We start from the raw sequence: 25,920 nt of genomic DNA on the forward strand, positions 1-25,920 counted from the left end.
GGTAAACTCCGGGAGTTGGTGATGGACAGGGAGGCCTGGCGTGCTGCGGTTCATGGGCTCGCAAAGAATTGGACATGACTGAGTGACTGAACTGAACTAGTATAAGAAGTATTTTATTCTGTAGTTATTTACAGCATGTCTGAAAAGAAAGCAACCATATCAAAACTTCTTTATTACATATTCTAGCAGCAGTGTATGAGTCCCTTTTGTTTAGCGAGTATTTATTGAGTACCTGCTGTATGCTTGACCTTGTTGATAGAAGTCAGACTGGGCTCCCGATAATACGTGTAATTATTCTTTAGTGAATGCTACAGGAACTCAAAAAAGAGATCCTACTGGAATTGGAAAGCAAGGAAAAGAAAAGTATGACAAGTAAGTCTGAGATGAAGAAGTAAATTATTTAGGCAAAACATTACAGCTGGCCCTCAGGTGACAGATAACGTGACTGGGCAGTTTGGGTGAGGATTCTGTAGACTAGGAGATGAGATTCATGAAGTAAGTAGCAACCAGATCAAGGAGGATCTTCTATACTTTGCTAAAGAGGTCAGACTTTTATGCCAGTGTTTCCCAAAGTGTTTTTATGAGAATACTGGTTATGTAAAATGTTAACAGTGGTTACATGTAAAGGGCTTTTATGTCCAGATTAGCTGGGGAAATGCAGAGTCAGTGCTTACATTTAAATCTGAGATACAGTGGGTTTTAGAGTTTGGTATCATGGTATTTTTCTATGTCAAATACTATTTGAAAAACTTGTTAAGAAGATCAGTTCTTTTTTTGAATGCGTATTTTTAGTGGATAGAAAGAATATAGAGAGAGAACCTTAATATTTGAATTGATGTTACTCCAGTGGTTAGTTTCCTTTAACAGGTTTCTTTACCTTTTTTCCCAGTAAAGAACTTGACCCATTCCCCTCCTCAGAATCCAAGCAAAATTAAGTGGATTGCATGAATGTGATATTACCATTTGGAATAGGTTACTCTTTATAAAGGCATTGTACTTCTGAAGATATAATATTTAATATTCTCATTTGTTTTCAACTTTTCCTTTTACAGCTTTCTATTTTTTAATTAATGTGCATGAAATTATTAGTTTTTTAGTTAAATACTTCTATAGTAGCTTGTCATTAGTTTAGAAGCAAATCTTTGTGTAAATCTAAAACAGCACTATGAATGAAAGTTTGTTCCTAGAAGATACTGGGCTAATCCAAAAGACTTGACTTGCTTATTAAATTTTGCAAGCTACTTTGACCTAATGATACTATGACCTAATACCCCTATTATCATCTTACCAAAGAAGAATCAGAAGTAATGGCGTTGTAAACTATTGAATTTTCAAAACAAATTCCCAATCTAGTTTTATCAGACTAATTCCAGACCCATTTCTAACTGCTGTAGGTCATCACCACTGGAATTTCCATCAGCATTGGAATTAACCAAAACTGGTCTCCATTCGTCTAGTCTTCCCAAATTCTGCTTCCTTCACACTGTTTATGTTCATCCTTATTCCCTAAAACAGAAACTTATAGATAGTCTTTGAACATTTTTGTCTCATCCTGTCATGTCAGTTTTATGTCCCACAACCTCTTTCAGTCCTTAACATGTTAGTTTAAGGCCCATTTCTTGTCTTAACTATGTGGCTGTTGCGCTGGCTCATGAGGAGTGTCCTTATTCTGCATATCTCTTTGGTTCTGATTCTTCTTCCTCACTGTTAATGAGTTCTCTTCCTAAAGCCAAGTATGTTATATATTCCCAAGCTTAAAAATCATAAGTGGTTCTTCACTTGCAGGATAAAATTGAACCCTTTAGTCTAAAATAAAGATGTCAATTTTTCCAGTCTTTTCATTTGCCACTTCCATGTTTGCAGTTTATATATTTCATCCTATATAGCTTTAGAGTCAGGCACCTCAGGTTCAAATCCCTGGTAATACTATCAATAAAGGCAAGTTGTTTCTAACCTTTTCAGTCTTCATGTCCTTTCCTATAATATGGGGGAGGAGAATAATTCTTAACCTTTTAGATTTATGAGGTTTAAATGAGATTGATTGTGAATAGTGCTAATACTGATTAGCACCAAATAAGTGGTAGCTCTCCTGGTGGGAGTGTAAAATGGTTTAAACACTTAAGGAACAGTTTGGCAGCTCCTCTCATTGTTAAGCACAGAATTGGCATATGACCCAGCAGTTCTACTCCCACACGTATACCCAAGAGAAATAAAGACATGGGTCTGCACAAAAACTCTTACATGGTTGTAGCAGCATTATTCATAATTGCCAAAAAGTGGAAACAATGCAGATGTTGCTTAATATGGTATAGGCATAAAATGGAATACTATTCAGCAATTAAAAGGAATAAAATGCTGATACATTCCACAACAGGGATGAACCGTGAAAACATCATGCTAAGTGAAAGAAGCCAATTACAAAAGACTGACATGTTGTATAATTTCGTTTATATGAAATGTCCATAACAGACAAATCCATGGAGAAAGTAGCGGTTGCCAGTGCTGGAGGAAGGAAGAATAGGAATAACTGCCACTTAGTATGGAGGTTCTTTTTGGGGTGATGAAAATGCTCTCAGGTTAGATAGTAGTAATGGTTGCACAATCTCTGAATATACTAAAAGCCACTGAATCATATACTTTAAAAGGGATGAATGTTACGCTGAGATACATCTCATTAAAACTGTTTTTAAAAGGAGCGGGTAGCTTTTATTATACCTGTTTTAAGTTTCCTTGAAAATCTCATAAGTACAAAGTCTGTGTCATCTTTATTTCCATCTAGCATTCAGTGCCCTTGTGTGTAGTAGATGCTTAATGAATGTTGCAGCACGAATGAGTCTTTATGAATCAAGTTAGAGGTTCTCTTAGGGGCAGGGAGTTGGCAAAATCTGTGAAAATGTCCTCAGATTAAACTATATTATCAAAGCGCATCTTTGTAGCTATTTAAGTTCTTATGCCCAAAAAACAGTGCCTTTAGAAATAAGAGTTAACTGTCTGTTTTCCCTCCTAGGATACACATCTGCTAAAACTGCTTAAAACATTAGAAGGACATGCTTATGGCGTTTCTTATATTGCATGGAGTCCTGACGACAACTATCTTGTTGCTTGTGGCCCAGATGACTGCTCTGAGCTTTGGCTTTGGAATGTACAAGTGAGCAAATTTCATCCTTGGTTTAGTCTTTATAAAGTATAATCGTACTGCACATCTTCATTATAACTTTATTCATGATCTGTAGAACCAAATCATTCAACCTAAATTCCCATGATGTATTTCTTATAAAAGATAATTAATTCATCAAATGGAACCCAGGTGTCCAGATTTATAAATTTAAATATTTTGTTGAACATAATAGCATTTTTGAAAGAATGATCAGTAGGTATTTTTAGGGATGTTGTACTTTGTAGTGTGTAATATGTACTATTTTACTGTGATACTTTGTACCTCAATAAAGATGTTACAGTTGTCTTATAGTTGCACAGTTTTATACAAAACTTACTTTTCAAGTGTGAAAACATCGCCATGACACCAAATTTTCCGTTCCAGTGGCAATTGCACCATTTCCTTACCTATATTTAATGTTACAATCTCATTTATTAGATTTAAATGATGTTTACAGTACTTACTATCAAGAGTTTTATTATAGTTTCTAAATGAAAACTTAAACACTTTATCTAGGGTTCCATTTTAGAAAAACTCACACTGAGTTCACTCTATCATCTATTGGCTCTATTTGGAAACCTTCTAGTTAATCATTTAAAATTATTTTTTAAGTTTCTTCCATAAGCTGACTGGTTAGATGATTTTTTTTTTTTTTTAACTTCTCGGCAGGGGAATAGTTCAGGCTACAGTTTGGGTGTAAAGTATAAGCTGATGGGATATGGTTTTGAGTTTGGGGACCCATGTGTAAGTTGATTTTTATCAAGAGTAAAGATAAAAGCTCCATAGAAACGACTCAATAAGATGGTATAGAAGACAGATGAACACTAAGATGTACCTGAAGATGATGTGCCACAAATCTAATTCTACACTAAGATATATTTTTCAACCCAGTTTTTTTATTAGAAAATTTTGAAATGTTGATAAAGGTTGAAATGCCACCATAGATTCAGCAGATGTTATTAACATTTTGTTACATTTTGTGTGTATATACACACATGCATACAAACATCCATATTTATATATCCATACCCAAAACATCTGGAAGTAAATTAAGATGATATTTTACCACTATGTATTTAAACATGTATCTCCTTAACAGTAATATTCTCCTACATAATCAAATGCCATTATCTTACCTATAATTCTCTAATTATCTTAGCTATAATTGTCTAATATTCATTTCATAATTTAAAAATCCCCAGTTGTTCCCAAAATGTGTCTATGCCATTTTTATCAAACTAGTGTTGAATCAGTGTTGTATTTGTGATTGGGCTCAGGGTGGCAAACCACAGAGTAGATCAGATGGCTTCTCAAACAAGCTTAAAATGAATCTGACCTAAAAGACAATTTCTGCCCCCTCAGAGGGAGAAGTACATGGTCATAGTCCCACAACAGAGAGTCAGCCTGTGTAGTCTTCTTTAAATTCAATTTTGAATTTCTGGACAGTTTAACTATGTTCTAGCTTAACTGTTTTACTGTGTGTTATGTTATAGACTTGTTCTAAAAGGGTAGTCCTTTTAAGTCAGTTTTCAAAATTGCTCCTTTGAGTTTTTATGTAGATCCTAATTACAAGTTTCCCCTGCTATCTGAAAGTAATTATTCCTGTGAAATTTTTCATAAGCTGAAATGGCATAAAGAAGCAGTTACCTTAGGACACATCTTACTAAAGGATGCACAAAATAAATCAAGATAAAGCACAGATGCTCACATAGCTCAAAGCCATGGCAGCTTGATGCTGAGATGCTGAGTGTAGTTCCTGGGAAGGAGCCACTCTCACTCTTCAGAGTGTATGCTGCCTCTGTAACAACTCCCTGTGAAACATGGAACACTGTTTTCACTTTCCACAGACATTTCTCATAAAAGCAAACATCGTCTTCAGATGTCTTTTGGTTGGCAAAAATAGGTACTAATGTAGATCTTTGTAAAAGCCAAGTAGTACAAAGTGAACTTTCAAAAAGCTGGGGATACCTGTAATGGCCTCATACTCAAACAGTCCTGAGCATGACAGAGGAAAAGACCATTTCTGCCTTCAGAACTTACTGTAAATAGAAAATGCTGAAGATTCAGCTGTTGCATGTGTATTTGTGTTTCTAAACTTTTTTTTTTTTTAATGCATTTATATTGCACAATCTCAAAAGATCGTGACTTGAGAATACTTAACAATATGGGGGAAAGGTTTAAGATTGCTGAATTTTTTTTTCTTTTTCAGTGTAAGGAAGACATTCTGGTTTTTGTGCCCTCTTTGCTTTTATTACTTGGCCCCATTTCCTGATCATGCACCCTTTTTTTATTCTTTTCTTCTTTTTTTTTTTTAATTTGATTACCCATTTCTCACAGGAAAATTATGCCCATGTACTTATTATTATCCCAAGGGCAGCTCTAATCTCTCAGATCCTGTTTCTAATCCATGAACAAAATGGAATCAAGACTAGATTAAATGGTATGTGTCTACCTTCTAAGTTGAATAACTTAGAAAAAATAACAGGAGGATATCTGAGGGTTGTAACCAACTAAATAGTCTTACTTAGTTGGGAATGCTTTAAAATGACTATGCTAAACAGTACAAATGTCCTTCACTCTTTTCTGTTACTTTTAATTGAAATAAAGTTGTATATCAGAAAAATAATTTTTGTTTTCCCATTCTCCCTTCTACATTTTGAGCATATCGGATATGAAATTAACATAATTTAGACTGCCTACACTCTTGGCCTAGTTTAAGGGCATAGTTTTTCTGCCTATTAATCATGTTCTTAAGGAGTTGCTAATTGCATGAACTACAATTTTAGAATAAAATAAAGAACTGTGAACTAAGGAGAAGTGAGAACTCAGAAGAAATAGGTATGTCATGCTGGGCTTTTCATCATTGTACTTGGGGAAAATTACTTGTTTTAATTTATGCATGTAATTGATTTAAGACAAGAGTTCTGTTTGAAGTTTATCTCATAGCTATTCTTTGAATTACCTATGCCAGGCTTTGTTTGACTACTGAGTTTTTTTCAAGTACTTAATTTCTCTTCTGAATGCTATAGTCTTGTTCTATAAGGCCAGTTTAAACAGTTTACTTCACTGATTAGGAGTATTAAACTAACCAGATATCCCAGTTACTATCCTTTTTCTGTTTTTTCTTTATACATTCCCTTTAGAGGAGTATCTTGAAGATCTCATCCACAGTTTTATTTCCTTGTAGACGGGAGAGCTAAGGACAAAAATGAGCCAATCTCATGAAGACAGTTTAACAAGTGTGGCTTGGAATCCAGATGGGAAACGCTTTGTGACTGGAGGTCAGCGTGGGCAGTTCTATCAGTGTGTGAGTATTTAGTGCCCTATTTCAGATGCCTACAGATTTACTTAAAAGCAAATTTAGTTTTGTAAAAATAATTCACTTGATAACTTTTAAAAAATATATGAAAACCTACTTGACTGTCTTTCTAAGATAAACAGTGTCCAATAGAACTTTCTGTGGAATCTTTCTCTTTTTTAAAAAAACATTCAAGTGCTTATACAAAGTATAGGCTTTGAATTTAGTGAAACATTAAAAAAAAGATTATCCTACTAAACATTTTGTTCTTATAAATAAATAAGTGTCTTATGTATAGAGACAAAAAGGTTTAGTATTTTAATTTCTTTGGTGGGGAGGTCTTTAGCCCTTTGGATTTTTTGTATCTCCCTCGACCTCCCTCCCCCCACCTGCCCCCCCACCCCGAAAAATGCTGTATTTCATGAGGAGACTGACTTAAATATTTGAGGAATAAAAGTGATGGTGAATGTTGCCAGGAAACTTTCCAGTCTTAATCTGAGGTGTCTTCTGATCATTACCTGCCCTATTAATCTTGGAGTGTTGGGATAATAAAAGTAAGTAATAGGTAAAAAGTCTTACGACAAAGTAGACTATGATACAGATGCAGTGTCATTACTCTCTATTATCTAGATTTCATGTCTCATATCACTACCTAGCATGGTTCCAGTAGGTCCTTCTAGATTTATTTAAGACTAAAGTTAAATATCATAACCCCATCAAATCATTCAGTGTAGGTCATTTATCATAAAAACTTTTATGTCACCATTACAAATGATCAGTTTCATTAAGCTGACTGCAAGACTCGTGAAATCTAGTGTGCTATTATCTCAGCATGGTTGTAAGTCATTTAATTTTTCCCCAGTTGTCCCAGTACAGTTTATTGATACACCCATGATTTTCTTTTAAGTTATTTTAAGTGGTCAGTACCATTATAATATACTAATTTAAGCATTTTATGTCTGGACTTTCTCTCCATGGGCTAATGCTATGCTTTCATTGATTGATTGATATAATTGACATATATTGTTACATTAGTTTCAGATGTATGACATATGATTCAGTATTTGTATGTATTACAGAATGATTTCCACAATAAGTCTTGTTAACATCACCATACATAGTTACAAAAAATTTTTTTTTCTTATGATGATTTTTAAGATTTACTTTATTAGCAACTTTCACATATGCAATACAGTATTATTAACTATAGTCACCATGCTGTACATTTTGGCATTTAAGTCATTAGTTCTTAAGTCCCTGGATTCAAGGTGGCCTTGTGTGTTTCTGCTGACTTTGCCATCCCTTACAGTGTTTAAGCCTTTAGGGTACATGACTTGGTTGTTCCCTAACCTGTAAAAATAGGATTGCCACTCAGAGCTTTGAATGTTCAGGAAGATAATGATCCTAAGAGCTTTACTCAGTAGAGCATGTTACAAATTTGATGACTTGTTTTAAAACATCATAACAGATTCCTAAGTTCAATACAGCTATAATTCATGTTAGTTAGTTACCTTTTTCAGTATCACAACTTGTGAATATTATAGTACAAATCCCAGTATAGTGTATTTTAAAGGGATGTTTAAATTCTTTTCCAAAAGTTATGACCCCTTGAAACTTAAGGACTCTTTCTTTCTTTGTATTTATTATATTTATCTGTGCATGATAGAAGGAAAGATAGATTTACTAAGATTCTTCCCCTCCCCTTAGGTACTGTAATGAAATTTGACCTATATAAATTTTGATGATTGAAAACTCTTAAGGAACAACTAGATTGAGATCAGTCTTGGGAAAAGATAAATATTACAAAAAGATATATTAAGAGATTCTTTTGGGGGGAAAAAAAAAGATTCTTTTGGTTCTTTGTTTGCTTTCTGAGTGCTGTTCAGTAATGAAGTTAATAGTAATTTTCTCCTCAGGATTTAGATGGTAATCTCCTTGACTCTTGGGAAGGAGTGAGAGTGCAATGCCTTTGGTGCTTGAGTGACGGGAAGACTGTTCTGGCATCAGATACACACCAGCGAATTCGGGGATATAACTTCGAGGACCTTACAGATAGGAACATGTAAATATACTTTATATCCATTAAACAACAGTTATCTGATTTGTATTAAAATAAAGGTGTAGTAGAACTTGCTTCTTCAAAAGAAGAGTTTTTATTATGTTTTTGGCTTGATTGGTAATTTGGGTGGAAGGTCAAGTGATGCTTAGTAATTATTAACTCAGATTCTTTTTCTTGATTGAAATATAGTATGTAATAGTGATTACAGACTTAAATTTGTTATATTTAAATAATTTAATGTCTTGATTCTTAGTACGTTGGTTTTGACAAATTATTTTTTGGTTACAGAGTACAAGAAGATCATCCCATTATGTCTTTTACTATTTCAAAGAATGGCCGATTAGCTTTGTTAAATGTAGCAACTCAGGTAAGTTTATTAACATAATTCTCAGGAAAATTTAGCTTAGTTAAAATTTGTGGGTTTTAGTATATATAAACAAATATTTTTATGAATTCTTAAATTTTACTTCATGTGTTTGATCCATAAGTTTGTAGAGTCAACTGGAAATTTTTCAGGACATTGGCATTTTGCATAAATAGAAAATGGAAATGTTCATCAGGCAAATGCACAGTTACAGATTACTCTTTAAAATTCTTTTGCGTTAAGAATAAATACCTATAATCTCTTTTGCTTACAGGGAGTTCATTTATGGGACTTGCAAGACAGAGTTTTAGTAAGAAAGTATCAAGGTGTTACACAAGGGTTTTATACGATTCATTCATGTTTTGGAGGCCATAATGAAGACTTCATCGCTAGTGGCAGTGAAGGTAAATTGTGTCTCTGTTGATTCACAGATACATATTGATGGACTGAAAGTTCTATAATTCTCTCAATTTATAAAGGTAGTCATGTCTCCAAACAAATTCACGATGTTAAATCAGAAATTGTGTGAGTCATTTATCCAGTACACTGTTAATTTCCCTTTTCTTGGAATGATTTGAGTCCCCCTTATTGTCACAGATCAATAGTGCCTGTTGTGGCTGTGTGGAAGTGTGTTTGGTGCATGTGTCAAATCAAGATTTAGTTAAATCATTACGCTTCAGTAGGCATTTTCCTTTTCGTGCGACTTAACAGTTTTCAGATATTAATAGTATCTCAAAAATCAAGGTTAATTATGTTTTACTTGATCTTGGACAAAATTGACTGTAATTAGATCATCAGTGTTTCTTTAATGACCAAAGTAAATAATTTAGATTTTCTTTGAGACCATGGGATTCTTACGGTCTCAGAAAAGCTCAAATTATGGAATTAACTACTACCTTTTTTAATAACTTACTCTGGTCTAATAACATCAGTATATCAGGCAGGCATGTGCCTCAAGTAGTCTAATTTAAAACAAATTGTTTAAAATATGCAAGCACAAATAACTGAGGCAGTATTAAAAGTTGCTGTACATTTTAAGGTGATAGAAACAAATAATGGCAGATTATTGAAAATTTTCATTCAACACATTTTCTTGAGAACCCAAATGACTTCAGCAAACTACTTAAGTCATTTTTTAAAAACTGAATCTAGTTTTCCAAGATAGACCAAGGAACTGGATTATGTTGGTGAACACTTGGTAATGTTTGGTTACCGTGTGAGATGTTTCTATTTTCCCTTTCTTGACAAAAAAAAAACTGATCTCAGTAGAGAAGAGGATCACAAGGTGACACATGAGTTTTTCCTTTGTGTATAAGGTGTATTTAAAGATTGGGACAAAGAGATATTTAGAGATTTAGATTTTTCACATGAAGCATATGACTTCATTCTTTCCCCTAAAAAAGTCATTTAGATAAGATTAAGAAAAGAGAAGAGTGGCTTGCTAGGTAACAATTGGGAGTTCACTTCTTTCCCATCAAAAAATCTTTTTTATCTGTTAGTTTAATCATGTTATTTTCTTCTAGATTTTCCATTGCTTTCTATTTGATATGATTTAAACATATTAAGCCTTCTACATGCTTTCTAACCCCTCCTACTCGAAAATCCTTCCCCATGCTCTATTTAATCCTGCTCCTGGTGGGGGTTTTTTACCCCTCTTAATTATGCCTCACAATCGTGTGTGTGTGTGTGTGTGTTTGTGTCCAACTCTTTGCGACCCCATGGACCGTAGCAGGTTGCCATTTCCTCCTCCAGAGGATCTTCCTGGCATGTGTATGTTTGTGTGTGTGTGTGTCTGGGTGTGTCCAACTCTTTGCGACCCATTAGACCGTAGCACAGGTTGCCGTTTCCTCCTCCAGGGGATCTTCCTGGCCCAGGGATAGAACCTGCATCTGTTATGTCTCCTGAATTGGCAGGTGGATTCTTTACCAACTGTGACAATCCCCTATACTCTTTCTAAAAATAATATGTAGCCTAGAAGTACTTCTAAAAAATATGTATTGCCACCATTATCCCTAGTGATGCCAATCTTTTTTTTTTTGGCCCAAACTAACTTTAGAACTAAGCCTGATAAATAATGTAATTAAGCCACATTATATTCTATTTAGGGCTAAAAGTGAAACATAACTGTGAAGGAAAGAGATTAGGATTCTCATGACTCGGGTGGTTTAGAATGGCTCTAAAAATGTTTTCAACACCAAGTGGTTATAGCAAATATGCTATCTCCCAAGATGTCCACAGTAATCCATTGATCGTTTGTTTGTAAGAAATATATTCCAAGAACCTTCCAAACCCCCAAATACATGAATGTCAATATAAGATAGAGCAATAGGAAGCATTTCCCCCTAAAAGTTATGCCATTACTCCAGGCTTTTCATTGCGGTGATAATAAAGAGAAAAAACTTATTTTTTCCTCTGCATAGGCACTGGATTCCGTAAACTGATAAAGTAAGCAGAGCTTGATCATAAGGCCTGTCATTCTGACCTTGACTGCTCAGGTCTTTCTTAATTTTTGCTGCATGTTCAACAAATACCCTCCTCGGATATGTGTTCACAAAAGCATTTTTCATCCAAATGTAGGCAGATTTCAGTTGCATTCTCACTTTTCAAGAAAGCCTGTAGTCTTTCTTTGTGGACTTGCTCTGTCCAAGGGGAAGCATAGCTAGTCTGGGCACTTTTTTTTTCCTTTTGCTAGTTTTATTTTATTCAAGGAAAACTATTTTCAAAAATGACTGAACAACAAATACCTTCTAAGAAAGATAAATTCAGTACTTCAGTGAGTTCCTTTTAGCTTTCACTTCCCATACACAAAAAAATGTTCAACAGTGGTTCCAACTTTTTATCTTTGTAAGTTTTGAAACCAGGGCATGTTCTTTACCACAAGTTTATTACCTACTCACCACTCTAAAGTTTCCTCAGTTGGCAGCACATCTGCTGAAAGTTCCCACGTTGATCATGTAATTGAGTGACAACTCTTCAGATGGGACACTTTTCTAACTCACCCTGGGGTTCTGCCGTCTGTTCAAGGACCATCACATTTAGTTAACTCTTTATGGTAATACATGGTGTTTACTGTGTGTTAGACTCTGTTCAAAACATTTCTTCATATACAGACTTATTTTATCCTCGTAACACAATGAGGTATGTATGACTCCCCATTTACAGAAGAAAAATTGCAGGGAGGGGGAAATGTGCCCAAAGTTACACAGCTGGTCAGGAACACAGGGAGGATGTGGACCAAGTAGTCTGACTATACAACCCTTACTCTGAACCACTACTCTGTACTAGACAGTTGGTTCGTTTTGTTTTTGAAGATTAGTTTATCCAAAGAAACAAAGTTGTTGGGGTTTTTGGTTTTCATGGGCACTTGATGAGATTGTTAAATAGACTACCATACAGTCATATTATGATACAGCTGTAGGACAGCTGTCTAGCCTCACTAAACACAGGACCTCCCAGATTTCAATCCCAGGGTCACCGTTTACCAGCTGTTAACCATGAGCAGATTGCTTACACTTGCAGTTCATCAGTCACCATCCCTAAAAGGGATAAGCACCACCTCCCGATAGTGGTAAAGATTAAATAACATACTTATTTAGCACCTAGAACATTGTAAGCACTCAATATTTAGCTGTCATCTTAATTGCCACATTTGAATTTGGATACATTGCTACTCTGTCACCTCTCATTTCCATAGAATTTATCTCCATCCTAGATCTGTTTATATTCAAAGGTCTTGACTGTGATTATACATCATGTATTACAGAATATTGCAGATTCTGTGATGACTTGCAAGCTAGTCTGTCATTTTTAATGGGGAAAATGTGTATTTTATTAAAATTTAAATAGATTTTTCAAAAAATAATATGTTAAATTATTCACATTATTTTTGTTGTCCTTTCAAGTCTGATAAGTTAAATGTTCTGTGTGTAATGAGCAGTAAACTTAAAATCAATCAATTTTGTTAACCTATTACACTTTACCAACTTTTTTCTGAATTACTGTTATTTAGATCACAAGGTTTACATCTGGCACAAACGTAGTGAACTGCCAATTGCGGAACTGACAGGGCACACACGTACAGTCAACTGCGTGAGCTGGAACCCACAGATTCCATCCATGATGGCCAGCGCCTCAGATGACGGCACTGTTAGGATATGGGGACCAGCACCTTTTATAGACCACCAGAATATTGAAGGTAACCATCATACAGTATTCTTGTGTTTTTTTTCCAGATGATACCTTGCCTTACTTTATCATAAAGTTGTAGCGCTTTTAGGCGGTACTTTAAAGTGTAGGACATAATAGATTTTCTCCCTCATTTAAAGATTGTACACTATATCTCACTCCACAGGAGTTTAATTAATCTAATATGCAATGGTATTTTTTTGTTTGTTTTATTGATGACAGTGGTGAGAATAAGCAGGAATATGCCACCTCATTTACAGGCAAGTTAGTATTGCCACTTTCAAAATCTTCCTAAAAATCTTGCTTCATTAGGCAAGAAGTATTTTGTACTTCTGTGCTCATGAAAACTAGCTAGTGTATGAAATTTGAACAACTTCAGAATGATCTTGCTTATAGTTTGACCCTTACAGATGAATATCTCTTAATACCATGTAGCACACTAGCATGAACTGTGCATGATGGATAGAGAAAGAGAATGAAACTAGAATTCATCATGTACCTATGTACCTAGTAACCTGCTAGGCCCTTTATATACACTGTGTTGCATAACATCTTTATAGCCCTGTAAGAGAAGTGGAGAAGTGTTTTTGTCCTCATTTCTGGAGTCTGAAAACTGAAGCATGGCAAGACTAATTAACGTAGAGTGCTACCAGGTCTTCAAATCTAAGTCTGAAAGGTGTTTTCCATTACTTTCAGATACCAGAAGAAAGCCCAAAGCCAAAAAGCTAACAGTTAAGGACATAGCTTAATTGAGCAAGATACGCTAGAAAGAAGAGATAATGAGAAATTTTATGTAAATGACTTACCTGTTCTTTTTTCGGAGCAAAAATATTTAGTTTGCTTAGAAGGAAATAATTTACCTAGAAACGGATAAACAGAATTTTTTGTTCACAGTGTGTCCCACCTAAGTGTTTTTAGTAAGAAAGATGACCAGCTGCTCTCAGTTATTCTCAGAGGAGGAGGGTTGTCAGGGTAGCACGAATGGCTTAAAAGCATGTTCTCTCTGCTTTTATCTGTGTGGTACAAATTGTACCAGATCTCACTGGTAGGTGAGGATACACAGCCAAAGACAAGGGTAAAAAGCATGTAGAATACACAGCTCAAAAAGTTTGAAAACTACTCTTGAGTTACTCAGAACTTTCTAGGGCCTTTTTGTATTTGTAGATCACTACATGACATGATTTCACTAACATCCCTCTGAAATTAGCTAAAAGCAAAAATCTTTCATTGATTTCCTGTTGTGTGTGTTTGTTGTCCCTTTTTAGGTTTCAAGGCCTACTCATAGATACTTTAGAGATCTATAACTGAGATTATATGTGCTTTTCTAATTTTATCATTCATTTTGGAAATTATTTCTTCAAATAAACATTTGATACAAAGAACTAGGAAAATACTAGGTATATAGTAACAGATTTACCTTGTAAGTAGATTTTATTTTAGACATAGCTTTAAGGATATGTTTGTGCCTCCACTACAGTGGAATAAGAGTTGCGGTGCTATTTGGTAATTTAATTATTATGGATACTCATTATGGTGGGTGAGACAAACTTAGTCCAATTGTAAGAACTGGATCAAATTAAGCAATTTTCAGTTGTGCTTTGCAAATAGGTACAGCACTAAAAGATTTTCATTTATACCTACAGTAAGAAAACAACTTCTTTATAACTAGATACTTGGTTAAATGCCTTTTATTAAGGTATCCTGTGAGTTCTTTTTCCCCTGCTCAAAAACATTTTTTCTAATTAATACCTGTTTGAAGTAGACATTTGGGAAAAATGTAGATGAAGCTAAGGAAATAGCATTCCAAAACCATTAGTATCCTAAGATACTATAAGTCATTTAACTAAAAATACTTAAGTTCCAAAAAAAAGAATTGCTGACCTTATATTATAATGGTAGCAATCCATACTGCATTTTTTTTTTTTTGAGGACTGTATAAAATGCAATAGAATCAAGTACTCATACATGCTACAACATGGATGAACTTTAAAAACAATATGCTATGAAAGAAGCCAGACACAAAAGTACCTACTGTGGTTCCATCTATATGAAAACGTCCCAAATAGGCTAATCCGTAGAGAAAGCAGACTAGGAATTGCTTAGGATTGTTGATTGACTTCTAATGGTGATGAAAATGTTTTAAAATTTATTGCCTTGATGGTTGTACAATCCTGTGTGAATACGCTAATAACTACTGAATGGGTGCATTGTAGAGTATGTGAATTATATCAATAGAGCTGTTGACACATTGTCCTTCCCACACATACACACAGAGGGTAATGTTGCAGAGTTTCAAACTGAGCCACTAAAAGAATTCAATGTTGGATTGGACAGAAAAGTTTATTTGGATTTTTCTGTAAAATAGGGAAACTGATCAATCTTTTTGGCCAACCCAATACATAGTTATAATGCAGTTTTACCTTGGACTGCCAGATGTTCTTTATTCTATTCTATTGTAAACTACCATAGAAATGTTTCCACTCTGAGTAACTATTTCAAGATTTCTTTTTAAAGTATAAGATTCCAATGTGGTTATTCACTTGGGTTCTCCAATATTCAAAATAATCATGGGTTTAGACTTGTAATATGTAGCCTAAGATGTGATACACAGTTTTAATGATCATGATGAAAATACCAAGAATTTGCCTTGATGTGATTGTTTTTTAATGTTAAGATATTTTGTGATGTCATGATGCTGATTTCAAAACTTTCTAACTGGTTACTTTTTTCTCCCCCTCCCCTCTTCTTTTCCCCCAATACACATTTCATCTTGTCTTCATTCAGAGGAATGCAGTAGCATGGATAGTTGATGGCGAATTTGGAGCAGACGACTTCTGTTTAACTTAAAATTAGTCGTATTTTAATGGCTTGGGATTTGGTGCAAACAAACATGATTGATAGCTGGACTGACATGCTCGTCATGAAAAAAGAACCATTTCTGAAGCCCTTTTGGGGCCAAACATTTACACCTTGCTTCATAGTAACCAGTTGAGATGAAGCACGTCGTTAGAACGTTGTTGGACACCATGTTGAATTATCCCCCCATCGGTTGTGAAGAACTGTGCTACATTCAGGCTTACCCATTGAACTCAGTATATATATTTTTTTCCCTCCTGCCTTTTGTCTGGCAGGATACCATTCTTGTTGCTCTTCTGTGTAATGAAGTTTAAATGCTTGTTTGGAAAACTTTATTTAACAGTTTAGAAGGCTTGATAGAAAGAGTGCATTAGTCTGAAGAGTATACATTGGATAGGAAAGAATTTCCTTCTTTTGTTTCTCCAAATCTTTCCGCCTTATTTAGCTTGAGATCTTTGCAGCTTGGTTCATGGATTCTAGCCTTGCCCGTTGCGCAGTATATACTGATCCAGATGATAAACCAGTGAACTATGTCAAAAGCACTCTCAATATTACATTTGACAAAAAGTTTTGTACTTTTCACATAGCTTGTTGCCCCGTAAAAGGGTTAACAGCACAATTTTTTAAAAATAAATTAAGAAGTATTTATAGGATTAAAGTGACTTCATTTGTATACATTTGGAATCTAAACCAGCTAAAAAAGTTTCCTCTATGACTTAGATACACAGTATAACTGATGCTCTTCTGGAATACCACATGAGACATGGTCAGAAACAGTGCTTGGAAGGACATTATACAGAAAATTCAGAGTAGTGCTTTGAAGATTTTCCCCCTTTTGTTTTATTCCCGAAGGAACATCAGTACCTGATCTTGAAGAAATTCAATATTCAAAAAGAGAATTTTAAATTTGTACCAACATGAGAGATCGGTAGTCCGTATAAGTTTTCAACAAAGCTTGTTCCAAGTTGTTTGCAATTTGGGGAATCATTTTGATGTCATCTAGCAAGAGAGTAGAAATCAGCAGATATAACCACTTTGGAAGTTTATAGTATAATTGAGCTTGTTATAAGAATTCAGCCGGTTACAAACATACTTAAACTGGGTTTAAAACCTCATAATCATTTCTCTAATTGCCCTTAATATTTTGACATAGGGATACATAAATTTAAAGACTATTTCTCCTCAGTTTTTCAGATATTGCCATACTGAACCTCATTCTAAACTGGTGCTGTGGGTAGTGTCCCTCTCCCTTCCCTGTTTAGTTTAAGGAAAGGTTTCCTTCATGGAAAAGCACTTTTGAGAATTTCACACTTAAAATACGCCAAAAGCCTGATGTTCACATTGTGCTTTTAAAATCCCGTTAACAGCTGAGTACAACATACTTAGTCTCCTTTGAAATTCCCTCCCCTTTTCAGTAGAGGATGAATATATGGGTGACCATAGCTGTTACATTGAGAAGAGTGGGAATATCTCCAAAATAAGATTCTGGTGAAGAAAAAGTCTTAACACTGTTTCCTTTTGACCCAGCCAAATCTATATTATTACCATAAGCAGACTTCTTCAGAATCCACAAAGAAGAGAAGAAAGGCTTGGATGTCAGTTCTTCCTTGGTTGGTGGGGTGGGGTGGGGGTGGGGGGCGTTTAACAGGAGGGTAGCAGGGAGAAATGGTCAAGTCAGGGAAGGGGAGAAGAAAGAAAAACACAAATTGGCCTTAAAATAGCTCGGATTCTCCCAGAAGCTCATAGTAAGAGGAGATGACAGATCGTGGTCAGCAGATTATTTTATCAAATTGGTAATGTAAAAGATTTCTTTAAGCTCCATTTTGCAGAGACCACCACTTAGAGAATCAAGAATTCCTGTTTTGATATTTCTAAGTTAACTATATGTTACAGTTTATCTGGTACTTCATTTTTCTTAACTAAAATTACTTTTTACTTTAAGCTTGAATAAAAACTTCATTGGTAACTGTATATAATTAAGTGGCAACTTCTCTTTACCTCAGTACAGTTAAATCCATTCTATTTTAAGTGATTCATGTATACCCTGAAGCCATTAATTACCCCAATCTCTATGGTAACATCACTAACAAAATGTGGGCATAGAAACTCCACAGCTGTTTACAAATTTCATTACAGTGTGCCATGGTACATTTGTAACATTCACTGGGATTTGTGCCCATTCAGGGGCAATTTGGCACTCAGAGTCTACTGTCCTTCACCCAACCACCCCTAGATCTGAGTTTTCAGAGTGCTTCTGAAGTACAGTTAAGAACACTTTAAAAAAGTGGAGGCAAAGTGAGGCACATTTTACAAGAACATAACTCCATTAAAACGGAGTAACAACTATGCAAAGGTTTCTGTAGCAGCTAGGTGAGTTTGTGTTCCAAGTCTGTCTTAATTGGCAGCTTCCTACATATACTGGTACTTTTGCTGTGCCAGTTTGCTGTAAACGTGTATTTCATGCATGTGCCATGCATTAACTGTGCTAGAAAGGTGAAATAAATGAAGAAACCTAGGATTTTATGGTACAAAGAATCTGATAGCAGGATGGTCCAACTCAGAGCTGTCAACTGAAAACCTCTGATTGTGCTGTAGTCTCTCTAGGCTTGAGGTGAGAATATTTTCAAGCCAGCTGCAAGATACTAACATGTATAAACTGAAAAGTACCAATACTTTTTGCACATAGATCAAAATAGAGTGGAGAATTTTGGCTCCAAAAATCAGGTTAGTAGGCTCATTTCCATGTGCTTGAAAATGTTTTTGTTAACTATTCATTGATCAAGGGCTAGAGCACGTATGAAATTAAATGTCTTTTTCCTCCATTAACTATTAATAACTGGTTATTAATAGTACAGTGTTGGATTTGGGGTTCCTAAAATGGGTGTGTGGGTGGTGAATTAAGAGTAGGGAATTAGCTGGGAGGGAAGATGGCCTCAGTTTTGATTTCTGTATTTTATTAGTGTTCATGCTAGCTACACTTCTATTACTGGCCAGGTAAATGTTCTGTTTAACCAGGTAAGTAGTTTAAACAGAGGAAATTTTGTTTGCAAATGCCACTACAAATTGGCCCATTTTAGTGGGTGGGAGAACAAAAAGGGATTACCTGACTTTAAAAATAAACTAATTTAAATGACTTGTCAATATTTTATTAATCTGAAATCACACTAGTAGTAATTTGGTGATTTTTATTTAGGAGTGTTGTCCCTCTAGAGTGGCATTCCATGACATTAATAGAAAACCCTTTTTCCCCACCCCCTCCCCATCTTGAAATTCTCTTTTTTAGGATGTTGGTTCCTGAACACAAGAACTGACCCTAACACCTCTGCTCACACTGGTAAATATATCTTACATGTCTTGAAAGGGAAATATCCATGTCAGTTTCTTTCACAGCAGAAGAATGACTACTTTTGAATGGGGAGGAAAGAAGACATTTTTCTTAATATCCTTTTTGTCCCATATCTAAAATGTTTATCTTGATTTTGTTTAACTTTCTCATTTAGATTTTAGCAACGGTTTGGGGTTGTTCCCCAAAACATGACTTCCATTTCAAAAACCATACCTGATTTAATATAAACCGCTAACTTTAAGAGAAGAGGTGAATTTGCATTTACACTTAGACACTTTCTAAAAACAGGGTGAACTTAATTGAAAGTTTTCGGTGTTGTTAAGCTATTGTTATAGTAGCTGCCCTATTGTTGCAAAAACAAAACCCATCCTTTATCTACTTAATCCAGATAGCCTGGATTTAATGAAACTAATAGTATAAAAATGTGTGTGTGTGTTGTATCTGTATGAAAGAGAGAGAGTACTTAATAATAAGTCCTAGAAACAGCTGTTCTGGGTTCTTACCAATTTTACTGAAAGTCTCGTGCACATGTGAAGTGCCCTCTCTGAATTAAGGTTTGGTTAATACTGGTATATTTTTATAAAACTGAAATTGTGTCCCCATCTTTAACTTAAAACATTTTCATCATCAGGGTCAATGTGCTAAAACTGAATCGGAACATTTTTAGGCACAGGTGGAAAAAACTTCATTGGCTCCTTGAAAATGTGTGTATGTGGCGAGGGGAATAGATCCACAAAAGCATGTGTATTTACAAACCAAGCTGTAGAGATCAAGAAAAGAACTTAAGTGTTGATCTCATGATTTCTAAATTGTCAAGATTTACATGGCATTGTGGTGGAACTAGTTAACACTTAGAGCTTTTGGTATGTAATAATTATTTGCTATGGACTGATTAAATGTTTCAAAGGATTGTGTTCTTAAATTTGGGGGGGGTTTGTTTTTAACTGCCTCTCAGATTATATTTAGTAGTTTAAATTTCTTTGCTTTATTATTTCATTAAAGCGTAAAAAACTTCAGGTCTCTGGTATATTTATTTTCACTTGTTCTACTAATTATTTTCAAAACACCCTGTGTTAACTTTTATTTTACAAATGTGTAGTATATTAAATGCCTTTAAATTTTTGTTCAGCTGAAACTACATTAACTTTGATTTGCTTTCCTGGGTTGTTTTTTTTTTTTTTTAATTCACCTTTTCCATGTCAGTGCATAGCACTTAACCAATTGTTTGTACTCCCTTTTAATTCAATAAACAATGAATAATTAAGTAATTGTTGCTGTGTTAAATCTCCTAATAGCTATTAATCTGAGTGTTTAAATAGTACTATTTTTACCTAGAACAATCAATTTGCTGAATTTGACATCCATAGATTCACCTGGAGTTTTTTAGCAGTGTCTAACAAAGCACTGCTTAGCCAGTTGAGATATCTTTTTAAAGAGCTATTGTATGTAATTATGGATTAATTTAGAAAAATTTCAGGAATATTTGCATTTTAAAGGCCTCATATGCCTCATGTTCAAAAATGTGGTTGTTCAGTCACCCAGTCGTGTCCGACTCTCTGCAACCCCATGGACTCCAGTGCGCCAGGCCTCCCTGTCGCTCATCATCTCCTGAAGTTTACCCAAGTTCACGTCCATTGCATCAGTGATACCATCCAGCTAACTCATCCTCTGACACCCTCTTCTCCTTCTGCCGTCAGTCTTTCCCAGCATCAGGGACTTTTCCAATGATTCGGCTGTTCACAGCAGATGACCAAAATATTGGAGTTTCAGCTTGCATCAGTCCTTCCAATGATTCTTCAGGGTTGACTTCCCTTAAGATTGAATGGTTTGATCTCCTTGCTGTCCAAGGGACATTCAGGAGTCTTCTCCAGCACCACACTTCAAAGGCATCAATTCTTTGGCAGTCTGCCTTGACCTGGGTTCTATCCTTGTGTTGGGAAGATCCCCTGGAGAAGGGAAAGGCTGCCCACTCCAGTATTCTGGCCTGGAGAATTCCATGGACTGTGTATAGTCCATGGGGTCACAGAGTTGGACACGACTGAGCGACTTTCACTTCATTTCACTTCTTTACAGTCCAGCTGTCACAGTGGAGGTAACACAGATTCAAGAGATTAGATCTAATTAACTGTACCTGAAGAACTACAGGTGGCGGTCCATAATATTATACAGGAGGCAGCAAATAAAACCATCCCATCCCAAAGAAAAAAGCAAGAAGGCAAAGTGGTTATCTGAGGAGGCTTTACAAAGAGCTGCACAAAGAAGAGAAGCAAAAAGGAAAGGGAAAGGTATATCCAACTAAACAGACTTCCAAAGAACAGCACAGAGACAAGAAGGCCTTCTTCAATGAACAGTGTATAAAACTAGAAGAAAACAACAGAAAGGGGTAGAGATCTCTTCTGGAAAATTCAGAGATACCAAAGGAACATTTCACCCAAAGATGGGCACAGTAAAGGACAGAAATGGTGGAGACCTAGTGGATGTTTAAGAGATGGAAAGAACACAGAAGAACTGTACCAAAAAGATCTTAATGAACCGGATTGCTAACGATGGTGTGGTCAGTCACCCAGCTAGACATTCTGTGCAGCAAAGTCAAGTGGGCCTTAGGAAGCACTGCTGTTAATCAAGCTAGTGGATGTGATAGAATTCCAGTAGAAGTATTCAAAACCCTAAAGGATGATGCCATCAGGGTGTTTCATTCAATATGTCAGCAAATCTGAAAGACCCAGCAGTAGCCACAGGACTGGAAAAATTTCAAAATTACTACTACATCTGAAATTGTGCAGTTAGGCAGTGGAAATGCTGACAAGGGGCGAAAATACATTTCCAATTTGAAATTAAAATTTATTTCATAATATATAGTTCTTCAAAGATCTCCTTGGAGAACACATTCAATATATACAAAGCTATATAGTACACTTCTGTTTATGAAAATGAAAACCAATTGCCCATCAATGAATTACTACAGAAGTAAGCTTTATGATTTTTACTGCTAAGAATGACGTTCTGCACAGTAGAAGGAAGTTCAAATGTGGAAAATCTGTATTTGACAGGCAGTGAGTGGAAAGTCAGCTTAGAATAGCAGATCCACTGGTGAGGCAGAGAGTAGTGCTTCCACACACTGCTCCCCTCTTCAAAGGTATGGTTGCCACTTGCTCTGATCAACAGGCAAGAGGAGCTTTTTCTACTTGGGTCTTTAAATATACAGCTACACCTGGCAGATTTAGCTTAGTCAGATTATCCCTCTGTTTAGAGCTTCATGCCAGATCCCAGCAAGTATAGAAAACTTCCCAGCCTTAATAAATCTGAGAGGAGAGTTATATTTTAAACAATTCTCTTCCACTTAAGAGAAAAGTTGATGGTCTTTAGTTACATCATTTCATGACTTGAAATTTTTCAGACTTAAACCTGTAAACATTCAACAAACAAAATCACCCCATCATCCTGTCACTCTTGCTCATGCTTCCTCGTATTTGGCTCTTTTGCAACCCCGTGGACTGGAGCCCGCCAGGCTCCTCTGTCCATGGGATTTCCTAAACAAGAATACTGGAGTGGTCAATACTTCCAACAACTCTAGGTGCCTGCCATTGGTTTTACGGTCGTGGGCTCTTCTCCCTCAAACTTGATGACTGTGCTTACCGTGAGCATTTCCTTTTCTGATGTGAAGATTAGTGGCCTCTTTGGTCACTGTATTAAATGGATGTAATGAGTCCAAGCCCTTTTTCTTTTTATAGCCTCAGGGGAAACATTTAAGACATAATTAGCCATGGTGATAGACTGTATCTACAACTCAAATAAATATATTAATGTTCTTCATTTAAGTAAGTCCTGTGTGGCTTCATTTCGTTTTTAATATAATATTAAAATCCAGCTACATATTGAATTGGGAGTTGGGTACCAATAGTTTCCAAATACTAACTTTCCCTCATCCCCCAAATGGAAAAATACCAGTTTGCAGCCTGTGAATTCAGAAAAGGGGTCTTGATTTTATTATCAATGAAAAATTTCTTCTAAAAGTTCTTTCATATTATGTTTAAATGAGTTCTTTTTCCCCTGTTAATGGATCCACATGAAGACCTTTTCATTAAGATTTTGTTTTCTTGTCCACAAAGAACTGATAAACCAACAGTTTGGTTTTAATTTCCTTTTCCTTTGTATACTTTCTCCTAATGTTTGTGTATATTATTGGAGTGCTTATTGGATACCAGTTACTTTATATACATGATTTAAATTTCTATCTCTCTAAGCAAATATTGCTCGCTTTTTTTAAGTGGTAAACTCAGGCTTAAGAAAACTAATACAGTTAATAGGTGGTAGCATTGGGATTTTCAAACTCATTTTGATTCCAAAGCCTGTGATTTTAACTCCTAAATCCAAGTGCACGTGGGACTCAACTGAAGGCTTTTTTAACTTAGATTTCTAAGCCATCTTCAGATCATGAGTCAGATTTGTTAACACATGAGGTAACTGTATGTTGTCAGCTGGCACTTACTGGTGGTTTTTGAAAACTGGGGGACTGTGCTACATTACTTTAGCAGTGAGACCAAGAATTAAAAGTAGGAGCAAGAATGGTATTGAGAGGGGCCACCCATAGCGCTTGAGCTTCCCTGGTAGTTCATCCACCTACAATGCAGGAGACCCCCTCAGCTCCTGGGTTGAGAAGGTGCCCTGGAAAAGGGAACAGCTACCCACTCCAATAGAATTGCCTGGAGAATTCCATAGACTGTATAGTCCATGGGGTTGCAAAGAGCTGGACATGGCTGAGCAACTTTTTTTTTTTTAATGAGCAACTTTCAACCACAATGCTATACACTAGTTGGTTATTAAGTAACACGATTACAGAACAGGAATTCCTTTGGGCTAATGTATTTGGTGCTTACTTTAGGCCAGTCACTGTGGATGAGCCACTCATTTCATTCTCATTTAATTCTCATTCTCAAGGTAGCCTCATGGGGCAAATACTAATTTCCATTTTACAAATGAGGGAAGTAGGTTTAAATAAATTAACTGGGATGAAGGAGCTGGGATTCAAAGCCAGGTGCCCCTGAGCTTATGCTTTTAGCCACTATGTCATACAAACCTTACTTGGTCTGTAGATGGCCACTTAACCCTGGATTAAAAATTGACTTAAAACTTGTCAAAGATAGGTACAACATTTAAGGACACACTTGACTGATTCTAATTAACTGTGTAGTTCATAGAAGAAAATGACACCTTTGAAATTCTAGATTTTTCTCCATATAATAGGCTCATGAAGTTTTATAGAAAACCTCCACAGTAAAGATGAATATCTCAATTACTTTATAAAGTAGTGGTTAGAAGTAGTGGTTTTGGAGTCATCAGACCTGAATACAAACCCTATAACTTGCATGTCACTTTAGACAAGTACTTAAGCTGTCAGAGTTAGTTCCCTTAACTAAGAAAGGATCTAACAGTATCTTATCAGACAGCATTGTGATGGGTGAGAATGTACACAGTAAAATTACAAACGATTTTAAGCGTTTATGGCAGAGGATGTAGTCAGCAAAAGCCAGAGTACTACAAGTTCTACACGACAAATGACTTGATTGCTATGTTAAATGAAACCGTTTCTTCAACAAATTGCAAAGGAAAAAAGGGAATTTAGTAGAATAAGAGCCTTAAGAGACACCAATCAAGTGGAATGTACAGATCTTTGGTGGATCCTGACGTGAACAAATTGTAAAACTTGAGCCAGTGGGGCAAATCGGAGCACCAATTGGCTATTTAGTACTAAGTAGCTACCAACTTATGTATGATATTGGGACTGTGTGTGTTAAGAACCTTATCTTATAAAAATATTACATATGTAAATAATGTCTGGTACTGGCTTCAAAATAGGGTGAAGGAGGGAAGGTAGTAGGTTGTGGATAAAACAAGAATGCCCTTACGTTTGATTACTGTAGCTGGTAAAATAGAAAATTACCAATTAATGTGGACTAGTCCTATTACTATCTTCCCCAAAGTTAGTATTTTATATAGACTTACACCAGAAGATTAGCCTTGCCCTGCAGGTCTCTTAGAGATTAGATGCAGTGGAAGCCAAAACTTACTTTTAATTGAGCTGTTGAGTTCAACCCTCACCTGGTTTGCATCCAGTCTGGGAAATAGGCTGCTGATCAGATCCAGTGATAAGATCAGACTCTAGAACTTGATTTCCTGTTACATCCTCCCCTTCAGAGTTATCAATTTGAATGAACTGAGCTGTGAAAACACACGAAGGATTCAAGCTCCTTCCTTGTTCAAGTGCCAGTCGCTTACCCTAAGAGTATATGGTATTTAGAATATCATATTTAAGATTAACTACATCCCCTGGGTCAGTAACAAAGCGGGGACTGATAAAACACAGGGTATTTAAAAGTGAACCAAGAATATGAGAGGTGCCTGGAGAGAGATGTAGTAGGATGTAACCTGGCACCTTACTAGTCCTCTCAACCTCTACACACAAGGTGCTCCGCTGGAGAACAGCAAATTCAGTTTTTGTTAAGCTGACTCACTTTTTGACTAGGCACTAATGTTGAATGGGAACTAATACAGATGAAACCAAGATTGCTCCGTAAATGGAAGTAGCAAACCAAATACACAGCAGGGAAGCCACAGTCAAACCTCTGAACTCGCAGCTAGCTGATTCTGACTGCCC

General features: G+C 35.8%; 1 protein-coding gene across 2 annotated transcripts in view; it reads left to right on the forward strand.

Annotated features, from left to right (window-relative positions):
* Positions 1-20,533, forward strand: part of WDR26 (WD repeat domain 26) — a 39,230-nt gene extending 18,697 nt beyond the window's left edge. For both annotated transcript variants that reach the window (XM_081491560.1, XM_081491561.1), the window contains exons 8-14: positions 3,008-3,148; positions 6,345-6,464; positions 8,372-8,517; positions 8,803-8,881; positions 9,153-9,282; positions 12,888-13,073; positions 15,848-20,533. In XM_081491560.1, coding sequence (XP_081347686.1) covers positions 3,008-3,148; positions 6,345-6,464; positions 8,372-8,517; positions 8,803-8,881; positions 9,153-9,282; positions 12,888-13,073; positions 15,848-15,873 — 828 coding nt within the window. In that variant the 3' untranslated portion in view covers positions 15,874-20,533. The remainder of the gene's footprint in view (positions 1-3,007; positions 3,149-6,344; positions 6,465-8,371; positions 8,518-8,802; positions 8,882-9,152; positions 9,283-12,887; positions 13,074-15,847) is intronic.
* Positions 20,534-25,920: the final 5,387 nt, after the last annotated feature.

This window comes from Giraffa tippelskirchi, chromosome 5 (assembly GCF_054371585.1).
Source record: "Giraffa tippelskirchi isolate mGirTip1 chromosome 5, T2T-mGirTip1v1.2.pri, whole genome shotgun sequence".
Taxonomy (NCBI): Eukaryota; Metazoa; Chordata; class Mammalia; order Artiodactyla; family Giraffidae; genus Giraffa; species Giraffa tippelskirchi.